A 23,173-nucleotide genomic window follows, 5' to 3' on the forward strand; every position below is an offset into this window, starting at 1 on the left:
AAAACTATTGGCAATTGATAATTTAAGGTCAATTGGAAATGCGTTTAGAAATTCAACAGCTTTTTATATTAGTTTTTTTTTTTTTTTTTTGAGACGGAATCTCGCTGTCGCCCAGGCTGGAGTGCAGTGGCGCGATCTCGGCTCACTGCAAACTCCGCCTCCCAGGTTCGCGATCTCGGCTCACTGCAAACTCCGCCTCCCAGGTTCACGCCGGTCTTCTGCCTCAGCCTCCCAAGTAGCTGGGACTACAGGCGCCGGCTACCATGCCTGGCTAATTTTTTTGTATTTTTAGTGGAGACGGGGTTTCACTATGTAGCCAGGATGGTCTCGATCTCCTGACCCCGTGATCCGCCCACCTCGGCCTCCCAAAGTGCTGGGATTACAGGCATGAGCCACCGCGCCCGACCGCTTTTTATATTAGTTTTGTAATGATACTTTGAAATTGCAAAATAATTTATTGACCATATTACTAAGTGTTACAGCCTGCATTCATAATTGTGTCAATATCTCCAGATATACTTTTTAAAAACATTATGGGCCGAGTTCAGTGGCTCATGCCTGTAATCTCAGCACTTTGGGAGGTGGAGGTGGGTGAATCACTTAAGCACAGGAGATGGAGGCCAGACCAGCCTGGCCAGCATGGTGAAACTCCGTCTCTACTAAAAATACAAAAATTAGCCGGGTGTGGTGGCACAAGCCTGGGTGACAGAGCAAGACTGTTTTAAAAAAAAAAAGGCTGGGTGAGGTGGCTCACGCCTGTGATCCCAGCACTTTGGGAGGCCGAGGCGGGCGGATCACGAGGTCAGGAGATTGAGGCTATCCTGGCCAATGTAGTGAAACCCCGTCTCTACTAAAAACACAAAAATTAGCCGGGTGTGGTGGCACAACCTTATAATCCCAGCTACTTGGGAGGCTGAGGCAGGAGAATCGCTTGAACTTGGGAAGCGGAGGTTGAAGTGAGCTGAGATCACACCATTGCACTCCAGCCTTGGGGACAAAAGCAAACTTCTGTCTCAAAAAAAAAAAAAAAAATTAGCTGGGCATGGTGGGTGGCACGTGCCTGTATTCTCAGCTACTTGGGAAGCTGAGGCGGGAGAATCGCTTGAACCAGGGAGTCGGAGGTTGCGGTGAGCCGAAATTGTGCCACTGCACTCCAGTCCGGCGACAGAGGGAGACTCCTCTCAAAAACAAACAAAAAAATTAGCCGGGTGTGGTAGCGCACGCCTGTAATCCCATCTACTTGGGAGGCTGAGGCAGGAGAATTGCTTGAACCCGTGATGCTGGGATTCGGAGGTTGCAGTGAGCCGAGATTGCACCACTGCACTCTAGCCTGGATGACAGAGCAGGACTCCATCTCAAAATAAACAAACATACTATGGAATGTAAATTATAAATTTTTTATAGTGATGTAGTAACACATCCTGGAGAGATTGGAAATCTGGGAAATAACTAAAACGTAAAAAAAAAAAAAAAAAGTTTTGTCTCTATCGCTCACTTCAATTAAAAAAAAAAAAAACAACCGCCGGGCGCGGTGGCTTATGCCTGTAATCCCAGCACATTGGGAGGCCGAGGCGGGCGGATCACAAGGTCAGGAGATCATAACCTTCCTGGCTAACATGGTTTCACACCCCGTCTCTACTAACAATATAAAAAATCAGCAGGGCATGGTGGCGGGCGCCTGTAGTCCCAGCTACTTGGGAGGCTGAAGCAGGAGAATGGCATGAACCCAGGAGGCGGAGCTTGCAGTGAAGGAAGATCGTGCCACTGCACTCCAACCTGGGCGACAGAGCGAGACTCTGACTCAAAAAAACCAAACAAACAAACCAAAAAAAAAAAAAGGAAGAGCTGGAGAGGAGAAATCTGTACAGTGTATTGAATCTTTCTTACAGGCACGAGGCCTTGACCACACAGTGCTCAACTCTTGGCGGTTGAGTCCATGCTAGTGATGCCCACATTTTTATCATTGGTCCACACCTCTCCTTGACCCTTAGGCTCCTCATCATTTCTGCTCTGATTTCTGACAAGCCCACTTCAACGCTGAGCTCCCAACTCTTCTCCCACCCCCACCTCCATCCATGACCTTCCCTGGCAATTCTATTGCAGTTCCTGGGGCCACAATTCTGGGGTCATCCTTGACTTCTCCTTTCTTGTGCTATAGCATGTCTATCACCAAGCCTTGTCAGCTGTGCTTTCAAAATCTATGAGAATTTAACCATTAAATTTTACCACCTCCATGGTCCCCACCCTGGGCCAAACTGCTGTCATCTCTCACCTCCATTATTTGAATAGCCTAACTGGTCTCCTGCCTCCACTTTGCCTCACTTCTGTCCACTTAATTCAGCTGCCACATAGGGTTTTCTTCTTGTTACAAGGTCTAATTCTGTCATTTATTTGCTCACAACACTTAAGTGGCTCCCCATCTCACTCAAAACCCAAGGCTTACAAAAGGGTTTAACATGGCCCTCCCTGACAGTAGAGCACCCGATTCTGTCGCTGATTGGGGGTGCCACTTGTAACCTGCATGGACCTAGGGTAACTGAACAGAGGGGGGTGAACGTGAGAATAAAAGACAAGAGACAAGAGTATATTTGGAAGAAGGGGTCAGGGGGCACCTTGCCTCTAGTGGACAAGGGCCCTGAGCTTTACACAGCCCTCCATATTTATTAGGCAAAACAGATAGGGATAAATGGGGGGTGATTGTGGGGTAATTGTCAGTCGGCTGTTTGGTTCACAGCAGGCTTGCCAGACTGCATCCTTTGAACAATAGATGCTAGATTTCTCAGTAGATAACTTCAAGGAGCCCTGCGCCAGGGAGTGAGGCCCTCAGCAAACCTTTTGGTGGCAGGCGCAGTGTGAGTTTGCTCACATCCTGCATTTGTGATAGTGATAGTTTGCTATTTGATCATATAGCCTCCAGTGGAATACTGAGTTGATCATGATCCCATTGGCCTTTTTGGCTCCCAACATCTCTCCCTTTGTGTTTATGTATTAATTGAAAGAAAAGGCCAGGCTGGGCATCTCTCATTCTCTGATTGGCAGTCTGTCCGATTTTGCAGACTATGAGCAGAAGATAGAAACAAAACAGCATTATTCCAAGAACTACATATAAATTGTTAATGTGGTGCTTTAGATAGGTCCAAGGGTTGAGGCTTGCCAGGCCTTGCTGGAATTTGGTCCAGTCTTCTAAAGCAGGCTGAAATTTTTGAGTTTGCTTATTTAAATCAAGAATTTTGTGTTGTAATTCACCAATATCAAAGGTGATGTTGGATGTGAACACTCCCTGTAAATGGGCTTTCACAAGGTCCCATGGATAGTCACTTTGGTTATATTCTAAGTTGTTTACACAAATATGAGTGTGGTTAAAATGACAACGCAATTGATGCTGCAACTGCAAGCTCTGTACTTTTTCTCCTAACCAAAGGACCATGGATTTTAACATTGCCACTTTAGTTTGTAACTCAGTGTTAATTTTATTCTGAAGTAGCCACGCTTGGTCAGCTGTGCGCATGCAGTTCTTCAGGTACTGAGCGGTTTGAATAGAATTATGCAAAGCTACAGAGGACATCACAACAGAAGTTATTAGTGTGACTAAGGAAACGATAGCAAAAATTATGCCTAAGGCTCTACAGACACGATGCATAAGCTGAGTTACAAGAAATTTCACAAAATGCAAAGCAGGTGTGGCAGCCCAAGGTTTGGACAGATTAACAGGAATCCATAGCCCAGGGATGTGACCCAAAATCATCAAGGTAGAAATACTATGTGTTTGCAATGTGCTGTGATTAATGCAGTGATAAAACTGGCAAGATTTACAGGTCAATTGGGTATTGTTTACCTGGAGCTGGTTCTTCTTAGCTGCCAAAAAGACATAAGAATTAAAAACAAAAACTGTAAATCAAGTGGTGATATTCTTTACAAATGCAACATTAAGATTGTGTTGCTTACTATTGCTATTATTGGATCGTATTCCAATCCAGATGTTGCCATTCATAAATGGGAGTGCTGCCTTCCATATCGTCTCTTGAATTGGTCCTTTCCTCCCTAGATAATGCCACTGAGGAAGAGGTGGGCTAAAGCCTGCTCCATGCCAAGCAATCTGGGCAGTAGACTGGGATTGGATCCCAGTACTGTATAAAGAAGAAGCATTAAAAATTTGCCACCAATGCCAGTGAAGTTTGTGCCATGATTTCTGATTTTCATCTTTTCGATCTAGTTGACCTTTAGGTCCCCAATCCACAATGTCTCCAGTTAACATAGATTGTTTTCTAGCCAGTGGACCAAGACAGTGGGTCCACGGAGGGGGGTAGGAACTACTGAATGGAATCTATTCCATATAATCAGCACAATCAGGGCGATTGGGCCGGGAAAGGTTGGTTAGCACACCAGTTACATTAATAGAACCAAGACTTATTAAGTACATAATTTTTCCATAGTGTTTCAACCATGTTTGAGCTTGAATTGTAAGACAGCTATGGCTGAGCGACGTCTTTGTGTTGATTCACAAAGGAAGTCCTTCCAGTGGAGTGGTATAATTAATGGCATTATTCTGAGAGTCTAACTGTTCTATGTCAGGGGGAGTTAGGGGTCCTGGAGCCCACTCTCCCTGATCATGATAAATCTCAGGAGGAGTGTCGCTCCAAAGTACAGGTCGTACTGCTGGGAGATTGAGAACATATGCACAATGTTTTTGCCTCTGCACAGCAAAAACATACCGCACAGGACACTGGCTAACATGGCCAAGAACATGGAATCAGGGGTTTTTGCCTGTCACTGATGCTCCAGTAGTTTCTCAGCTTCCCGCGTGGTTTTCTTGAGTTCTCCTCAGGTTGTGGGGGTTGATGTCATCATCACTCTGCTCGGCCTTCTCTCCATCTTTGGACTCAGGCTCAGCTGGCTCATGGCTCATATCGGAGGGACCGGGCCCATGGTTGGCCACCCTGGGTTCTTCCAGTCTCCTGTTCCATGGTTGCGTGCACCTTGAGGGCACCCACACGGTTTGTCCATCTCCTGTAAATATCATTTGGAGCCAAACCTCATGGGTTACAGCCTTCTACAGGTGTGGCTCTAGGGACATGCTGGCAGGTAGGACAGGCTTGTATTATAGCCCTGGTTTGGCTGCGAGATAAATGTAACATGTGAATAAGGGCGGCAGTATTTTGGTGCAGAAGCGCATGAGACACTTGAGCTTGCTGAAACACAGAACCAATCAGCTTGTCTGCTTTCTCATTACCTAGAGCTAGTGGCCCAGGAAGTTATGTGTGAGAGCGAATGTGAGAAATATGAAAAGGGGCTGCAGGAGAGCGAATAACTTGTTGAAGTCTTACAAATAAGTTAAGCCGGCCGGGCGCAGTGGCTCATGCCTCTAATCCCAGCATTTTGGGAGGCCGAGGTGGGAGGATCACAAGGTCAGGAGTTGGAGACCAGCCTGGCCAATATGGTGAAACCCGTCTCTACTAAAAATACAAAAAAATTAGCCAGGCGTGGTGGTGGAGGCTGAGGCAGGAGAATTGCTTGAACCCGGGAGGCAGAGGTTGCAGTGAGCCAAGATCATGCCCCTGCACTCCAACCTGGGCAACAGAGTGAGACTCTGTCTCAAAAATGAAAGAAAAGAAAAGAGAAAAGGGAAGGGAAAGGAGAAGGGGGAAGGGAGAGGGAAAGGGGGAGGGGAGGGGAGGGGAAGGGAAGGGAAGCAGTTCTGGGTCTAGTGTACTTTTAATTGTAGCAGTTCCTATGCAACTGGCTACATTTACAACATAAGCTGAATCACAGACAATGTTGATGGGATCTGAGCTGTGAGCTGTAAAACCTGAATGACTGCAATTAGCTCTGAGTGTTGAGCTGAAACCCCAGAGGTCATTATTGTTTGAGTATGTTTTGGTCCATAGATAGCAGCACAACCTTTGGAAGAGCCATCAGTAAAATAAGTCTGTCCACCTGGAATAGGCTTGTGATGAGTAATCCCAGGAAGAATGAAAGAATGGATTTTATAAAACTGTAAAATTTTGTCTGAGGGGTAGTGGTTATCTATAGCACCCATGAAGTCTGGGAAAGCAGTTTGCCAGTCAGTTGACATTTCCCAAGCTGCGGCTTGTTGCTGGGAGTCTAAAGGAACAATAATTTTGTCAGGGTCATAGCCCATAAGCATTTTTGACCTATGCCTGCCCATAGTCACAATTTGTGTAATTAAAGAAAAATAAACTTGCAAGGTTTTGACTGTTTGATTAGGTAAAAAGAGCCATTCTATTATTGTTACAGATTTGTCTATGAACTGGCCCAAAAGTCCTCTTGGAGAGTGGGGGGTAGGAAGAATAAACAAAAGCAAGGGTTTTTGCAGTTGTAGCCTTGAGGCATGTCTCTGCTCTAACCTTTGCTCTACAAGCCATAATTCAGCTTCTGCCTCTTTAGTTAATTGCTGCAGGGAATTTAAAGAAGAATCTCCTTGCAGGGTTTGGTAAAGATGTGTAAGTTGCTAGGTAGCAATACCTAACATCGGCCATAGCCAATTAACATCTCCTAATAATTGCTGAACATCCTTTAAAGTTTGTAACCTGTCTTTACGGAGAACTACTTTCTAAGGCCGTACACTTCTCTCTAACAATAGTTCCTAAGTATTGGAATGGGGAAGTTGTTTGTACCGTTTCTGGAGCTATTTGGAGATTCCATTTAGTCAAAGCCTGCTTTGTTTCTCTGAATAACTGATGTAGGATTTGATCTGTAGGAGCAGCCAAAAGAATATCATCTATAAAATGAATGATGTAAGCAGTAGGAAACGTATTCCGAGGCTCTAATGTCTGCCCTACAAAAGGCTGACATAGCGTAGGACTGTTACGCATGCCTTGGGGTAAAACTCTCCATTGATAACAAGAAACAGGTTCTCTTTGATTAATAGAAGGCACAGAGAAGGTGAATCGAGGCTCATCCTTGTCGTGTAAGGGTATAGTAAAGAAACAATCCTTAAGATCTGTTGCTACAAGAGGCCAGTTTCTTAGAATAGCCACTGGAGATGGTAAACCTTTTTGTAAGGCACCCATCAGTTTTATATGTGCATTAATGGCTCTTAAATCATGTAGCAGTCGCCATCTTCCGGACTTTTTTGTAATAACAAACACTGGAGAATTCCAGGGGCTGACTGCTCTCTGTGTCCAGCATCCCATTGTTCTTTTACTAGCTGCTGAAGTTGTGTCAGCTTCTCCTGATAGGGGCCATTGATCCACCCATATGGGTTTGTCACTGAGCCATTCTAATGGTAAGGCAGTGGGTGGAGGAGAAATATCAATGACCCCCATCAGAAATCCTGATGTCCTAGCCCTTTTCTGTTTTTCCAGTTACTGATATCGGGTTAGGATTTCCTTGAAATTTTCCTAAACCTTTTCCCCTCTGATATCCCGTGTTCTTCAACATTTTAAATCCTGGGTTATCGAAGTTTTCATTTGTAAGTCTCATATCCCACGCTGTAAGTAAGTCTGGACCCCATAAATTGATAGCCATATTTGCAACATAAGGCTGAAAAGTACATGACTGTCCGTCCGGACCAAGACAAGATAAAATCTCAGGGCTCTGTTGAACACTTTGAGCTGTGCCTACTCCCACTAGGGACATAGAAGTTAATTGCAAGGGCCAGGATGGGGGCCAGTTGTCTTTAGATGTTATTGATACATCAGCTCCTGTATCCATAAGCCCATAAAATTTCTTTCCTTTAATTTGTACTACACAGGTAGGTCTATTAGAGGCCATGGGTTAGGATACATAGATTTCCCATGTAGTTGTGCTCCCAAACCCTTTATTTCCTTGTTTCTCCTTTCATGGAGAAGGGTGTAATTTGCAGAGAATAAGCAATAATTAGCAATATATTCTCCCAGTTCAAAAATCCAAAGATCTTGTGACATTAAAACTACTTGAATTTCTCCTTCATAATCGGAGTCAATCACTCCTGGGACTACAATGATGCCTTGCAAGTTAAGATGGCTTTTGCCTGAAATTAGTCCCATGTATCCTGTTGGTAAAGGTCCCCAAATACCAGTGGGAACTTTGATAGGTTTGTCTCCCCTACTAACGTGATTCTTTCTCTTGCGGGTAGATCTAATCCTGCACTTTGTGGTGTCCCTGGGGTGAGGGAATCAATGTGCCTCTGGGAACTCATCCCTGAAACGGGGTTGAGGTCTGGGCTGGGAATGCCCTCATTGTTTATGGGGCCCGGGTCCAGGCCCCGTCTCGTTTCCTGGCATGGGGTTCCCATTCTGATGAAATTTTGAGCGACACTGATTAGCCCAGTGATTTCCTTTGTTACAGCAAGGACAAAGTCCTGGCGTTTTTTCTGCTGGGTGGGGCACTGTATTGTAAGGTCCTTTATGTCCTGAGATCTGGTGGCATTCCTTTTTAAAATGTCCAGTTTTTCCACAATCATAACATTTTCCCATTTTAGGGTTTGACCCTTGGCTCCTTTTAGATTTGTCAACTGCTAAATTAGCCATTGCTTGCACTAACATTGCAGAGTGATGAAGTTCGTTCCCATATCCTGACAAGCTCTGAGAAAATTTCCCAAGTTTTTTGTACACCTCGCCGGTGCCAGTGCATGTTTATAATCCGTGTTTGCATTCTCAAAAGCTAGAGTTAGGATTAGCATTTCTGCAGCTGCGGTATGAGGAATTTGATGCTTCACTGCTTCTTGCAGTCTTGGAAGAAAATGTGCATAGGGTGGCCAGGTGCAGTGGCTCACGCCTATAATCCCAGCACTTTGGGAGGCCGAGACGGTCAGATCATGAGGTCAGGAGATCGAGACCATCCTGGCTAACACGGTGAAACCCCATCTCTACTAAAAATACAAAAAATTAGCTGAGCATGGTGGCGGGTGCCTGTAGTCCCAGCTACTCTGGAGGCTGAGGCAGGAGAATGGCATGAACCCGGGAGGCGGAGCTTGCAGTGAGCCGAGATTGCGCCACTGCACTCCAGCCTGGGCAACAGAGCAAGACTCTGTCTCCAAAAAAAGAAAAAAGAAAATGTGCATAGGGCTCTTGCAACCCTTGCATGATATGTAAAAAGGATTGTACTGGGACTCCATCTTCAGGAATTGTGGCCCAGGCGCCTTTAGCGGCCTGTGCGCACTGCTAATAAGCAGCATCTGGGAGTACCATTTGATGTTCCAGGTCTGAATAAGGGCCATTACTTAATGTCCTCTGTAATGTCTCCATGTCCAGCAACATGATTCTGTCTAGCCTGGTCTGCACACATTTCTTGCTAATTTAAATTCCATGTCAGATATGTGCTAGCGGACAAGCAAGCTCACGCCAAGTGTTTTACATCAAAGGGTAAAAGACTCATAGCACCAAACACGGATTCTAGCAATCCTAAAGTAAATGGGCTCTGTATGCCATTATTTACCACACTTGCTTTTAATTCCTTTAACAACTTAAACTCTAGTGGAGTGTGTTCATGAATAACCTGCTGTGGATTATTTGGATCAGACCTTACAAAAATAGGAAAAGCGCAGGGTTCTAAGGGCTCTCTAGCTATGGCAGCAGAGTGTAAAATTCTTTGTATTGGGGTCTCTATTTCTGCTACTGAAGGAGGCGGTACAGATGTTTCTGCAACTGGAGGAATAGGCCAATTTTTATCCTCCTTCTCCTGTTTTTTATTTTCAATTGGAGCTGTGGGTGGGACAACAGATTCTTTCAGATTTTTAGATTCAGCCTGCTGCCCCACAGAATAATAAGGAGATAATGGCAGAAGTACAGTACGAATTAAACTCCAAGTGGAAAAAACAGAAGAATCAACTTTAGGACCTTTTTGATGAGTCTGTTTTAATTCTTCTCCTGCCTTAGCCCAATTTTCCACATCAAGAGTGCCTGCCTGGTGGCCGGGCACGGTGGCTCACGCCTGTAATCCCAGCACTTTGGGAGGCTGAGGCGGGTGGATCATGAGGTCAGGAGATCGAGACCATCCTGGCCAACACGGTGAAACCCCATCTCTACTAAAATACAAAAAATTAGCCGGGCATGGTGGTACACGCCTGTAGTCCCAGCTACTGGGAGGCCGAAGCAGTGGAATCACTTGAACCCAGGCAGCTGAGATTGCAGTGAGCCGAGATCACACCACTGCACTCCAGCCTGGCAACAAAGCAAGATTCTGTCTCAAAAAAAAAAAAAAAAAGAGTGCCTGCCTGTAGAAACTATGGGTTATGTGTAATACCTTTTGTGGCTTCTGCAGGAGGTTAGTTAGTGCCTGCAAATTAACCTGAGCTCCAGACTGTCTCAACAGAACTTTAAGCAACTGCACATAATGTTTTTGTTTAATAGACAAATTCTGCCCCTTGTTACCCTGAATTCAGAAAACTTCCCATTCCCAGTACTTCTTTAAAGCACTGCTTCCAGTACCTCTTTAGGGCACTGACCTTATATCCGCTGCTGGCAGACTCATCCTGGGATCCCCGTTCACCTTGTCAATTTCAGTTCCTCTGCTCCAGCAGACCTTCTTCTTCATGTCCTTGAAGTCCTTGTTTGGGCGCCACTTTGTAGAGTACCTGATTCTGTCGCTGATCGGGGGTGCCACCTGTAACCTGCATGAACCTGGGGGACTGAACAAAGGGCGGGTGAACGCGAGAATAAAAGACAAGAGACAAAACAGTATATTTGAAAGAAGGGGTCAAGGGGCACCTTGCCTCTAGTGGACAAGGGCCCTGAGCTTTACACAGCCCTCCATATTTATTAGGCAAAACAGATAGTGATAAATGGGGGGGTGGTGATTGTCAGGTAATTGTCAGTCGGCCGTTCGGTTCACAGCAGGCTTGCGAGACTGCATCCTTTGAACAATAGGCACTAGATTTCTCCGTAGATAACTTCAAGGAGCCGGGCACCAGGGAGTGCGGCCCTCAGCAAACCTTTTGGTGGCAGGCGCAGTGTGAGTTTGCTCACATCCTGCATTCGTGATAAACAGTTTGCTGTTTGATCATATAGCCTCCAGTGAAATGCTGAGTTGGTCACAGTCCCTTTGGCCTTTTCAGCTCCCAACATCTGACTTGACCGCTGGCCTCTCCTATCATCACCCTGCTCCAGCATCACTGCCTCTTTGCTCGTCCTCACCCAACCTTCCTGGGGCCTTTGCAGCTTGATTCCTCTGCCTGGAATTCCCTGCCTTCCCTAATGCCCATAACCACTTGGGTTATTTTCTCCCCGTTCAGGTCTGTGCCTTCTCTGAACACTTGAACTCAAAACCCTGACTCTTTCACCTTCACTCTGTTCACCTTCTTTGGGTTATTCTTAATGCTTTATCACCAATATATTTCTTATCAGTGTATCTGTGTATTGCCGTTTTCCCACACTGTAATGTAGACTCTGTAGAAAGGACTTTGTTTACTGCTTTATTTTCACTATCTAGGTCAATGCCAGGCTAATACTAGTGTAAACCAAAAATAAAATCCCAAACCCTCCATCCCCTGCTGACTGGATGGACCCCTTCTGGGCCAAGGGGACCCCAGGGAAACCTGAAAAAAAACAAAAACAAAAACAAAAATGGCATCATCTATGACAAGAAGCAAGATGGGACACACCTTGTTGTACCCCCTCCCTTTTGGAGTATAGGCGCAACTGGCCAGCATTAACATTAAAATAAAGATCCTAAGACTTAGAAACACACTTTGTGGCAATAAGGTCCAAACTCCAACCTGACTGATATAGCATCACATGATAGATAGCAGACTCTGAAGGAAATCAAGATGTTTTACCCCAAAATATATTTCTTTGAAATATTTTGAAATGGCCCTGGAAAGCCATCTTTTGTGTGGGGAATTTGCATCTGTAAAGAATCTCCGTTAATGCAGCCAGGTCTTTCCTGAATCTAGGAGAGGTTAAACAAGAGTTTAACACACCTTTTAAGATCCGAAAAGAGATATTTACCATCAATTCTTTCAGAAGGCTGCTGCCTATGAGGCTTCCTCCACATAACAAGAACCTTGGTCTCCACAACCTCTCCCTTAATTCAATAATTTCCTTCTATTGACAGTCTTTAGACAAAACTTGACTCTTTCAACCAACTGCTAATCAGAAAATCTGTAAGCTCCCTGCTTCAAGATATCCCACCTCTTTAGGCTGAACAAAAGTACACCTTCCACGTGTTGATTTATGATTTTACCTATAATTCCTGTCTCCCTAAAATACATAAAACTAACCCGTAACCTGTAACTGCACTGCCTCAGGCACGCTTTCTCAGGACCTCTTGAGGCTGTTCCTGGGCCATGGTCACTCATTGGCTCAGAATAAATCTCTTTAAATATTTTAGAGTTTGGTTTTAACTTCAACACTAGGCATTTCATAAATATTTGCAGAAGGTATGACTGAATCATCTTAACTCCTTAGAGGTGGTTCCACTGTTCTCATTCTGCTGGTAAGGAAGTGAGTCTTGGGGTCATTAATGAACTTTGCCTCTGGGCTGAAATTAAAAAGGCCTATGGCTGAGGAGGGTAGTGCATGCTGGTCTTTGATTCAGTCCTGCAGCATAGTCCAATCTAGAGTTGTGTATTTGAGAAAAACACCTAGATAAACTATTCCTTACTGTAGAGATGAAAATGTAATTGCGGGTTCTCCTTGTCCGCTGCCCAGACAGAGCTGACTTATCAAGACATCAAGACAAGGGAGTTGCAATAGAGAAAGAGTTTTTTTTTTTTTTTTGAGACAGAGTCTTGCTCTGTCGCCCAGGCTGGAGCTCAATGGCACAGTCTTAGCTCATTGCACCCTCCACCTCCAGCGTTCAAGTGATTCTCCTGCCTCAGCCTCTCAAGTAGCTGGGATTACAGGCATGTGCCACCATGCCCAGCTAATTTTTCTTTTTTTTTGAGACGGAGTCTCACTCTGTCACCCAGGCTGGAGTGCAGTGGTGAGATCTCGGCCCAGTGCAACCTCCACCTCCCAGGTTCAAGCAATTCTCCTTCCTCAGCCTCCTGAGTAGCTGGGATTACAGGCATGTGCCACCATGCTCGGCTAATTTTTTTGTATTTTTAGTAGAGATGGGGTTTGGAGTGTTGGCCAGGCTGGTTTTGAACTTCTGACCTCAGGTGATCCATCCACCTTGGCCTCCCAAAGTGTTGGGATTACAGGCATGAGCCACCATGCCCGGACAGGCTAATTTTTGTATTTTTAGTAGAGATGGGGTTTCACCATGTTGGACAGACTGTTCTTGAACTCCTGACCTCAGGTGATCCTTCCGCCTCAGTCTCCCAACGTGCTGGGATTACAGGCGTGAGCCACTGGGCCTGGCTGAGAAAGAGTTTAATTCATGCAGACCCAGCTGTACAGGAGACTGGAGTTTTATTATCGCTCAAATCAGTCTCCTAGAAAACTCGAAGACAGGGATTTTAAAGGATAATTTAGTGGGTAGCGGGGCCACAAAGTGAGGGGTGCTGATTGGTTGGATGAGAGGTAAAATCATAGAGAGTCAAAGCTGTCCTCTTGGGCTGAGTCAGTTCTTGGGTGGGGACCACAAGACCAGATGAACCAGTTTATCGATCTGGGTGGTGCCAGCTGATCCCATCAAGTGCAGGGTCTACAAAATATCTCAAGCACTGGTCTTAGGTTTTATAATAGTGCTGCTATCCCTAGGAGCACTTGGGGAGGTTTTAGAATCTTGTAGCCTCCCGCTGCGAGACTCGTAAATTTCTAGTCTTGTGGCTACTCTGTTATTCCTGCAAAGGCAATCTAGTCCCCAGACAAGAAGGGGTTTTGCTTTGGTAAAGGGCTAATTATTTGTTTCAAAATTAAACTATAAACTAAGTTTCTCCCCAAGTTAATTCGCCCTAAGCCCAGGAATGAACAAGGATGGCTTGGCGGTTAGAAGCAAGATGGAGCCAGTTGGGTCAGATCTCTTTCACTGTAATAATTTTCTCTATTATAATTTTTTCAAAGGCGGTTTCAAAAAGGTAATGTTTGCTGGGCGCGGTGGCTCACGCTGTAATTCCAGCAGTTTGGGAGGCCCAGGCGGATGGATCCCTTGAGCTCAAGAGTTGTAGGCCAAACTGGCCAACATGGTGAAACCCTGTCTCTACTTAAAATACAAAATAGCCAGGTGTGGTGGCCTCAGCCTGTAGTCCCAGCTACTCAGAGGGCTGAGGGGGGAAAATCACCTCAGCCTGGGAAGTGGAGGCTGCAGTGAGCTGAGATGGCGCTACTGCATTCCACCTGGGTAACAGGAGTTAAGACCCTGTCTCCAAAAAAAAAAAAGGCAATGTCATTATTCAACATAAGCCTGAGTAGGCCATTCCCATGCCCAGTCCTCAGATGACATATCTACTGTATATTTGCAAAAGATCAACATAGTTTCTAGGGTTAGCTAGAATTAATCCAAGATTGCGCCGGTTGCGGTGGCTCATGCCTGTAATCCCAGCACTTTGGGAGGCCGAGGCGGGTGGATCACGAGATCGGGAGATCGAGACCATCCTGGCTAACAGGGTGAAACCCCATCTCTACTTAAAAAATACAAAAAATTAGCCGGGCGTAGTGGAGGGCGCCTTGTAGTCCCAGCTACTGGGGAGGCTGAGGCAGGAGAATGGCGTGAACCCGGGAGGCGGAGCTTGCAGTGAGCCGAGTTCGCGCCACTGCACTCCAGCCTGGGCGACAGAGCGAGACTCCGTCTCAAAAAAAAAAATCCAAGAGTGCTTGTTAGAAATTAACATTGCTTTTTGAAAAATTGCCTAATAAAACAATTCTTTAGCAGATTCCCATCTTCTATATGGTTAAGAAATATTCCATAACCATCTAGCCAAGAAAATTCCTAGTGAATTCGTATTAATCTAGGGCAGATATTACAAATATTTTTAAACGACTATTTTAAAATCAAAGGGTGGTACTGTGGTGTTGGAAATGGAAGCCTAAATAACAGTCTAATCACTCTGGAGCTGTGTGACCTTGAGCAAGTTACCTAACTTCTCTTTCCTTATTAATCCCGGGTCTTAAAACACTTCAGAGATAATTGTGGGAATGAAATACACACTGCAGTCCCTACCAGCACTAGGTACCCAATAAAAGATAGCTTCATTTTAATATCAAACAGAAAACCCGTACTGCAAAACTGAAACGCTTGCGTCCTACCAATGCACACCAAGTTTTTGGGCCTTTCCTCTTAAACTCAAAGTGCCCCTTTCTTGAACCTAAACGAGAATGAATGAATCAAAAGGAAAATGAGAAGGAAGCTGCGGGGCGTGCATTTATTTCCAGCTCTGCTGCCCGTAGAGTCCCCCGGCTCACCGCCTGAGAGCTCGAAAAGCCGTCTCTGCTCAGCCGAGGGGTTCTCCCATCTCCGGGGCAGGGACCTCACCTTGGAAGGACCCTTCTCACTCCGCCCCTCTTGGAATGCGGCTGAGCGGCTGATGTCCCTTTTCGGGCGCCGTAGGCGCGTTCCTATTGGCTAGCTTTGTTTGGCGCCAAAGCGCGGAGCGGAGGCCGAGGCGAGAGCCTGGCGCTGTAGGACTAGAACGAAAGGAGTGAGGCACCGAGAGCGCAGATACCATTTCGGCGTGAGAGCTGGCGGTTGGCGAGGCCAGGGGAGTGGGAAGCGTCCGCCATGTTCTGCGAAAAAGCCATGGAACTGATCCGCGAGCTGCACCGCGCGCCCGAAGGGCAGCTGCCTGCCTTCAACGTGAGGGGCGGGTAGACTCGGACGGGGCGTGCCGGCGTTGGGCCCTGGGCTCTGGGGCAGGGCGGCTCCCCGGGAGGGTTTACTTTCGCACCTTGTTCCCTCCGAGCTTCGGAAAACTTGGGAAGTAGCAAAACAAAATTCAGAAGGAAAAAGAAAGCATTCATGCTTACGCTACCCAGCGATTTGGTGAATTTCCTCATCTGAGCACATTTTAGCAGTTTTCCTTGGACAGATTTGTTCCGGTCCCTTAAAACATTTACAGGTTGCCTGATAATTTAGCATTTCTTGCACTCTAAGGCGTCTAATCGTGGTCAGTAAAAGCTAGGCCTCTGGAACCTGGTTGAGATTCTGGTTCTGTAGTGTGACTTTGGGGCAGTTATTCAAGCTTTCTGTGCTCTGTTTTCTCATACGCAAAAATGGGGATGGTGAGAATAATAGTACCCAACGCGTGATGTAGTGGACGCAAAATGAGTGGCACGTGTAAGGGTCTCTGCATATGCCTCACATACAGTAAGGGCTGAGTCAGTGTTAGCTATTAATATTACTTTTCTCCTGCTGCTACTGTTACTATTAATATTATGATTATTTGTATTTTTCTATCACTGCTACCCCAGGGAGAGTGCTAAGCACTTCATGTACATTATCTTTTGTCTTTCTAATAACCCTCTGAGGGCCCGGTGCCATGGCTCCTGCCTGTAATCCCAGCACTTTGGGAGGCTGAGGCGGGAGGATCGCTTGATCGTGCCACTGCATTCCAGCCTAAGTGACAGAGGGAGACCCTGTCCCAAACAAAACAAAAATAACTTTTTGATGTTTAAACTATTGTTTTCTACTTTTTTCAGCTATATATGCATAGGATTGGGGAGATTTAAGTATATTGCCTAAGGTGACACAGCAAGAAAGCTAGGATTTGAACCCTGGAACTCTGGCTCCAGAGCCTGCGCTCTAAATTGTATATTTCACTTCTGTCATAGAGCAGGCATTATGTGGATGTCAGAACACATTCTGCTGGAAGAGGGGCACAAAAACAGATAATAGAATTCACCACGGTAAGTGATACCAAGGAGGTATATAGCAAGGAGCACGAAGGAGAAACACCAGTATGAGCTGGGGTAGAGGAGGTGACATAATGAGCCTTTCCATCCTCAAGGATGAGGTTACTGATCTGAGAAGGAAGTGAGGTATCCCAGCCAAAGGATGCTGCAGCACAAAGTCACGTGGTCACACTGGAGCGGGTGACCAATAGGGCCTGTGGGGAGGCTAAGAAGGTGGCTCACAGCCTACATGAGTTTGTTGTTCACTCATAAGGCATGCTGGGAGCTGGTAGAGGATTTTAGACAAGGAAGTGATAGGGTAATTTTTGTGTTTTGAAGATAACTGCGGCAGCAATATGGGGAATGGATTGAAGAGAGGAAAGAATGGGACAGGGAGATGGCTACTGGGTGGCTGATAGCGCAGGTGAGAGGTGTGTGGTCTGAACTGTGTCAGGTCAGTGGCACTGAGATCAGTGTTTGGGTTTTAGAGACATGAAGCAAACATGACTTGTAGCTATTAGAGCAGGGGCAGAGATGGGGTCCATAATGAATGAGAGGGAGGAATCGGGATCTTGGAGGATCCTTAGGAAACTGGGTAAACAACATCAGAGTTCAGGAGATAGAGTGTGTTGGGAAAGGTAATGAGCTTTGTTTTGAACACTAAAGAGCACCTAGCCAGACAATTAGATTGTCTTACAAATGAAGAAACTGAGCTGACACAAATTATGGGTCAAGTTAAGGAACTCATCTGAATTTACAGCATATTGGAGGTAGAGCTTCAACTTGAACACAGGTTTTCCAGTTTCCAGTCAATTGTTTTTTCAACTTCAGAGCAGTTACCTCATTTAAAAAGTTAGGCAGCAGTCTGCAGCTCAGTAGAGATGCTGGAATGCAGAAGTGTGTAAGTGCTAAAATGTGGCCAGAGAACTAGGAACTTTAGAGGTCATTGTACATATCAGGACACAGGCCTAGAGAACAGAGACTGTGCAAATAGGTGTGGCCAAGCTGGATTTTGGACCTGACTCTGACACTTAGTTTAGCTCTCTGTTTTACTCAAATTTTAAGGTAAATGTTGGGTTATCACTTTGTGGGGCTAGGGGCTGGTCTTAGAAGTTGTAGAATCAGGCCGGGCGTGGTGGCTCACGCCTGTAATCCCCCCACTTTGGGAGGCCAAGGCGGGCGGATCACAGGGTCCTGAGATTGAGACCATCCTGGCTAACATGGTGAAACCCCATATCTACTAAAAATACAAAAAATTAGCTGGGCGTGGTGGGATGTGCCTGTAGTCCCAGCTACTCGGAAGGCTGAGGCAGGAGAATCACTTGAACCTGGGAGGTGGAGGTTGCAGTGAGCCGAGATCGGGTCACTGTACTCCAGCCTGGGCAACAGAGAGACTCCGCCTCAAAAAAAAAAAAGTAGTTGTAGAATCACTCTTGTAGGTCTTAATTTGGTGGAGCACCTTTTGTCTCACTAGTGCCTTCCACTGACAAACCCACCTGATACTCAAGGTGATCCAGCAGCCTGGAACACTCAGTCAGCCTGTGGAGGCTGGCCTCCGACTCAGCGGCACAGAGGAAGTCTGACTGGATCTGAGAGGCCCAAGGACCACACGGGCTTTTCTTTTTTTTTTTTTCTTTTTTTTTATTGTTTTGAGTTGGAGTTTCACTCCTGTGTCCCAGGCTGGAGTGCAATGGTGCGATCTCGGCTCACTGCAACCTCCGCCTTCCGGGTTAAGCAATTCTCCTGCCTCAGCTTCCCTAGTAGCTGGAATTACAGGCGCCCGCCACCGTGCCTAGATAATTTTATGTATTTTTAGTAGAGACGGGGTTTCACTATTTTGGCCAGGCTGGTCTCGAACTCCTGACCTCAGGCGATCCACCTGCCTCAGCCTCCCAAAGTGCTGGGATTATAGGCGTGAGCCACCGTACCCGGCTCAACACACAGGCTTTTCTTCTGGAATCACTCATGGTTAAGTGCTGTGTTCAGCAAACAGAAAAATGATTACACTCTTTCTATATGCGGAATTGATACTTTTTTTAAAAAGTACATTTCTAAGAAAATTAGGCCAAGCATGGTGGCTCATGCCTGTAATCCCAGCCAGCACTTTGGGAGGTCAAGGTGGAAGGAACGCTTGAGCCCAGGAGTTCGAGACTAGCCTGGGCAGCATAGTGAGACCCCATTTTTACAAAAAATAGAATTAGCCAGGTGTGGTGGCACACATCTGTAGTCCCAGCAACTTAGGAGGCTGAGGTGAGAGGATTGCATGGCTCCAGGAAGTTGAAACTGCAGTGAACTGTGGTCACGCTATTACACTCCAGCCTGGGTGACAGACTGAATCCCTGTCTCAAAAAGGAAAAGGTAAGAAAATTACCTTGGGCTCAGGTAGAAGTCATGCTTGCATTTTTCATCAGGAATTACATCTTTTGAGCAGAGTTGAGTAGTTGATTTTGGAATTGTGCCATTTGTATATACCACAGCATTTTTGCCAGCACATATATTTTGGCCCTAAAAATAGATTGTGAAAAAGAGATGGGATTGCTTCTCTTTTGATTGTTGGCAGACCTATTGGGCAACATTTAATCATTTCAGGCTGGACACGGTGGCTCCTGCCTGTACTCCCAGCACTTTGGGAGACCATGGCAGGCGGATCACTTGAGGTCAGGAGTTTGAGAGCAGTGTGGCCAACATGGTGAAACCCTGTCTCTACCAAAAAAAAAAAATTACAAAAATTAGCCAGGCTTGGTGGCTTACACCTGTAATCCCAGCACTTTGGGAGGCTGAGGTGGGTGGATTGCCTGAGGTCAGGAGTTCGAGACCAGCCTGGTGAACATGGTGAAACCCTGTCTCTACTAAAAACACAAAAATTAGCTGGACGTAGTGGTGGGCACCTGTAATCCCAGCTACTTGAGAGGCTAAGGCAGGAGAATCATTGCTTGGACCCAGGAGACGGAGGTTGCAGTGAGCCAAGATTGCACCATTGTACTCCAGCCTGGGTGACAAGAACAAAACTCCGTCTCAAAAAAAAAAAATTAGCCAGGCATTGGTGGTGCACACCTGTATGTAGTCCCAGCTACTCGGGAGGCTGAGGCAGGAGAATCACTTAAACCTGGGAGGCAGAGGTTGCAGTGAGCTAAGATCGCACTACTGCACTCCAGCCTGGGCCACAGAGTGAGACTTCGTCTCAACAACAACAACAAAAAAAATCAGAATTCTAATGTTTTATTTTTCCAAGGGAAAATTTGCCCCAAACTGGATACTAGAAAAACTCCTATGGCCGGTTTTTGCAGTACAAACCAAAAACACTATTCCTTTTTCTTTCTTTTGGTATTAACCTTTTAAGATCACTTTTAAGCTGGGCCCGGTGGCTCATCCCTGTAATCCCAGCACTTTGGGAGGCTGAGGCGGGTGAATCACCTGAGGTCAGGAGTTCAAGACCAGCTTGGCCAATATAGTGAAACCCCATCTCTACTAAAAATACAAAAAATTAGCCAGGCGTGGTGGTGGGTGCCTGTAATCCCAGCTACTCAGGAGGCTGAGACAGGAGAATCGCTTGAACCCAGGAGGCAGAGGTTGCAGTGAGCCGAGATCGCACCATTGCACTCCAGCCCAGGCGACAGTGCAAGACTCCATCTAAAAGACCATTTTTTAGTAAATTATGAATTATTTACATATTTTTCTTTATACCTCATGCTTCAGTAGGACGATTGATATCTTTGTTCATCAATTTTATTGATGTATAATTTACACACAACAAAATGTGTATTTTAATAGATTTTTGAATTTTGACTAATGCGTACGTCTTTATAACCAGCACCCTGATCAAGATTTCTGTAATTATCAAAATATCTCATATACCCCATAAATATATATATCTACTGTGTACCCACAAAAATTAAAACATTAAAAAAATTTCTGTAACTTTGCCCCCCTTTTGTAGCTACCTCCCACCTATAGCCTTAGGCAACCATGAATTTGCTTTCTCTGACTACAGATGATATTATTCTTTTTGGCAAACTTTTCCTGTGAAGGGTCAGAGGGAATCATTTCATGTAAACTCTTGTGTCAGGCATCTCTTGCTCAGTGTAACGTATTTCAGATTGTCCTCATTGTTGTGTATGTTGTCAGTAGTTCATTTTTTTTTTTTTTTTTTTTTTCCTGAGACGAAGTTTCACTCTTGCGCTCTTGTTGCCCAGGCTGGAGTGCGATGGCATGATCTTGGCTCATTGCAACCCGGGTTCAAGCGATTCTCCTGCCTCAGCCTCCCTAATAGCTGGGATTACAGCCTGCCACCATGCCTGGCTATTTTTTGTATATTTAGTAGAGACGGGGTTTCACCATGTTGACCAGGCTGGTTTTGAACTTCTGACCTCAGGTGATCCACCCGCCTCAGCCTCCCAAAGCGCTGGGATTACAGGCATGAGCCACCACCCCTGGCCCATTCTTTTTATTATATTAGATTTTTCAGATAAGTGGAAGTTTTATCCATCTATCATTTGATGGACATTTGGGTTGTTTCTACCTTTTTACTCTTATGAATAATGCTGCAAAAAACATGTGTTTTCTGTTTTCTTGAGTATATATATACACCTAGGAGTAAAATTGCTGAGTCATATGGTAATTCGGTGTGTAGCTTTTGAGGAACTGTCAAGTTTTTGCCCACAGGGCTATACCATTTTACATGGCCACCTGCAATGTACGAGGGTTCCAGTTTCTCCACATCTCACCAACACTTGTTATAACCATGCTAGTGGGGTGTGAAAGGACTATTGCTTTTTGCTAAAGTATGTAAATGAAAGATACAGTTCAGTATTGATAGCATATTGCCACAGAATTGGTGGGGAAATCAGTGGATTTCAATATTGGTTTATATGTTCTAGGAGGATGGACTCAGACAAGTTCTGGAGGAGATGAAAGCTTTGTACGAACAAAACCAGTCTGATGTGTAAGTTTCATAAGATGATATTCTAAAACAATTCAATAATTAAGATGTTGAAATCGGCTGGGTGCGGTGGCTCACGCCTGTAATCCCAGCACTTTGGGAGGCTGAGGCGGGCGGATTACGAGGTCAGGAGTTTGAGATCAGCTTGGCTAACATGGTGAAACCTTGTCTTTACTAAAAATACAAATATTAACCGGGTGTGGTAGTGGGCGCCTGTAATCCCAGTTACTCAGGAGGCTGAGGCAGGAGAACTGTTTGAACCCGGGAGGTGGAGGTTGCAGTGAGCTGAGACTGCACCACTTCACTCCAGCCTGGCGATAGGGCAAGACTCTGTCTCCAAAAAAAAAAGTTGTTGAAATCAGATAACCTTGCATTAGTTTTGGGATGCGATTTTTAAAAATTATCTGTAAAATTATCTGCTCTAGCTGTACAAATTAGCAAAAGTCTGAAGGAATTTGTGCTGATCACTGCTTAATAAATATCTGTTGTTTGGCTAGTAAGAGTTGAAAGGAATTAGAGTGGACCTAAAATAACTGAGATACCCTAAAATAAAAAGTAAAAATAGGGTGGACACGGTGGCTCATGGCTATAAATCCCCATGCTTTGGGAGGCTAAGGCAAAAGGATCAGTTGAGGCCAGAAGCCTGGACATATAGCAGGACTCTGTCTCTATTAAAAAAAATAAAAATTAGCTGGGTGTGGTGGCACACACCTGGAGTCTTAGCTACTCAGCAGGGTAAGGTAGGAGGCTTGCTTGAGTGCAGGGGTTTGAGGCTGCAGTGAGCTATGATCACGTTACTGCACCCTAGCCTGGGTGACAGAAGGAGATCTCCATCTTTAAAAATAATAAATAAAAATAAAAACCTAACAAAGTGAAATACATGGTTCCCACTGTTTATATTTTTATCAACAGTTGCCTTAGTGAGTTTGTTAAAGGAAGAATAGGCGGTTTATAAATGGATATAAATAGGAGCCGCAGTGATTTCTGATAGTTTGAGTGGAGTTCTCTGAGAACTAGCTATAAAAGGCTTCAGCGTAGTAGGTCCAGAGAGGTGACTAGATTTATTGACTCTTTAGAACTGAGCATGGTAGCTGGCACAGTGGAGAATTTGGGCTGTATGACAAACTTCATATGTTCCTGTGTGACACCAAAGGGAGTCAAGTACTGGATCAAAGTTGAAGTATTCAAGGTCTCAACTTAGAAGTCTGTCTGTGACATGAGGTTTCCTCTTTGGGCTTGTTCGCTGCAGTGTTTTTATCAGTTACTTGAATATAGAAATCAGTGTTATGGCTGGTAAGATTTGTGGGGCACATAAAATGATAAGAGCATTTCCAACTCCTGTGTATAAGGAGAGATACAGAAAAATCTTTACAGGTGGACTTAGGAAGTGAACCTCAACAGATTTGCAGTAAATATAAGGCAAATTTAAAGTCCTGAACTCAAGTCCCTAAGCCATTCATTGATTTACTCAACAAATATGTACTAAACAAATATGTATCAATAAGTGGCTGTGCTATTTCAGTGGTAAACAACAGTCAAGATGGCTGTCCCGGGCTGGGCACAGTGTGGCTCATGCCTGTAG

At 45.2% G+C, this 23,173-nt stretch overlaps 1 protein-coding gene and 1 long non-coding RNA gene across 7 annotated transcripts in view; one reads left to right on the forward strand and one right to left on the reverse strand.

The window, feature by feature from the left end:
- Positions 1-2,294: 2,294 nt before the first annotated feature.
- On the reverse strand, positions 2,295-15,406 carry LOC129052093 (uncharacterized). The gene is made up of 3 exons (XR_008516855.1): positions 15,228-15,406; positions 10,388-10,570; positions 2,295-5,115 (listed from the first exon to the last, which is right to left on the reverse strand). It is a non-coding gene; the product is annotated as an uncharacterized LOC129052093 (long non-coding RNA).
- Positions 15,386-23,173, forward strand: part of GINS1 (GINS complex subunit 1) — a 41,514-nt gene continuing 33,726 nt past the window's right edge. For 2 of the 6 annotated variants that reach the window (XM_063720695.1, XM_063720694.1), the window contains exons 1-2: positions 15,396-15,618; positions 21,530-21,594. In XM_063720695.1, the coding sequence (XP_063576765.1) occupies positions 15,544-15,618; positions 21,530-21,594 (140 nt within the window). In that variant the 5' untranslated portion in view covers positions 15,396-15,543. Of the gene's footprint in view, positions 15,619-21,529; positions 21,595-23,173 lie in introns of all 6 variants that reach the window. The other 4 variants (XM_002830044.5, XR_010138780.1, XR_008516854.2 and 1 more) reach the window with 4 other exon arrangements.

Source organism: Pongo abelii, chromosome 21 (assembly GCF_028885655.2).
Source record: "Pongo abelii isolate AG06213 chromosome 21, NHGRI_mPonAbe1-v2.0_pri, whole genome shotgun sequence".
NCBI classification, from domain to species: Eukaryota; Metazoa; Chordata; class Mammalia; order Primates; family Hominidae; genus Pongo; species Pongo abelii.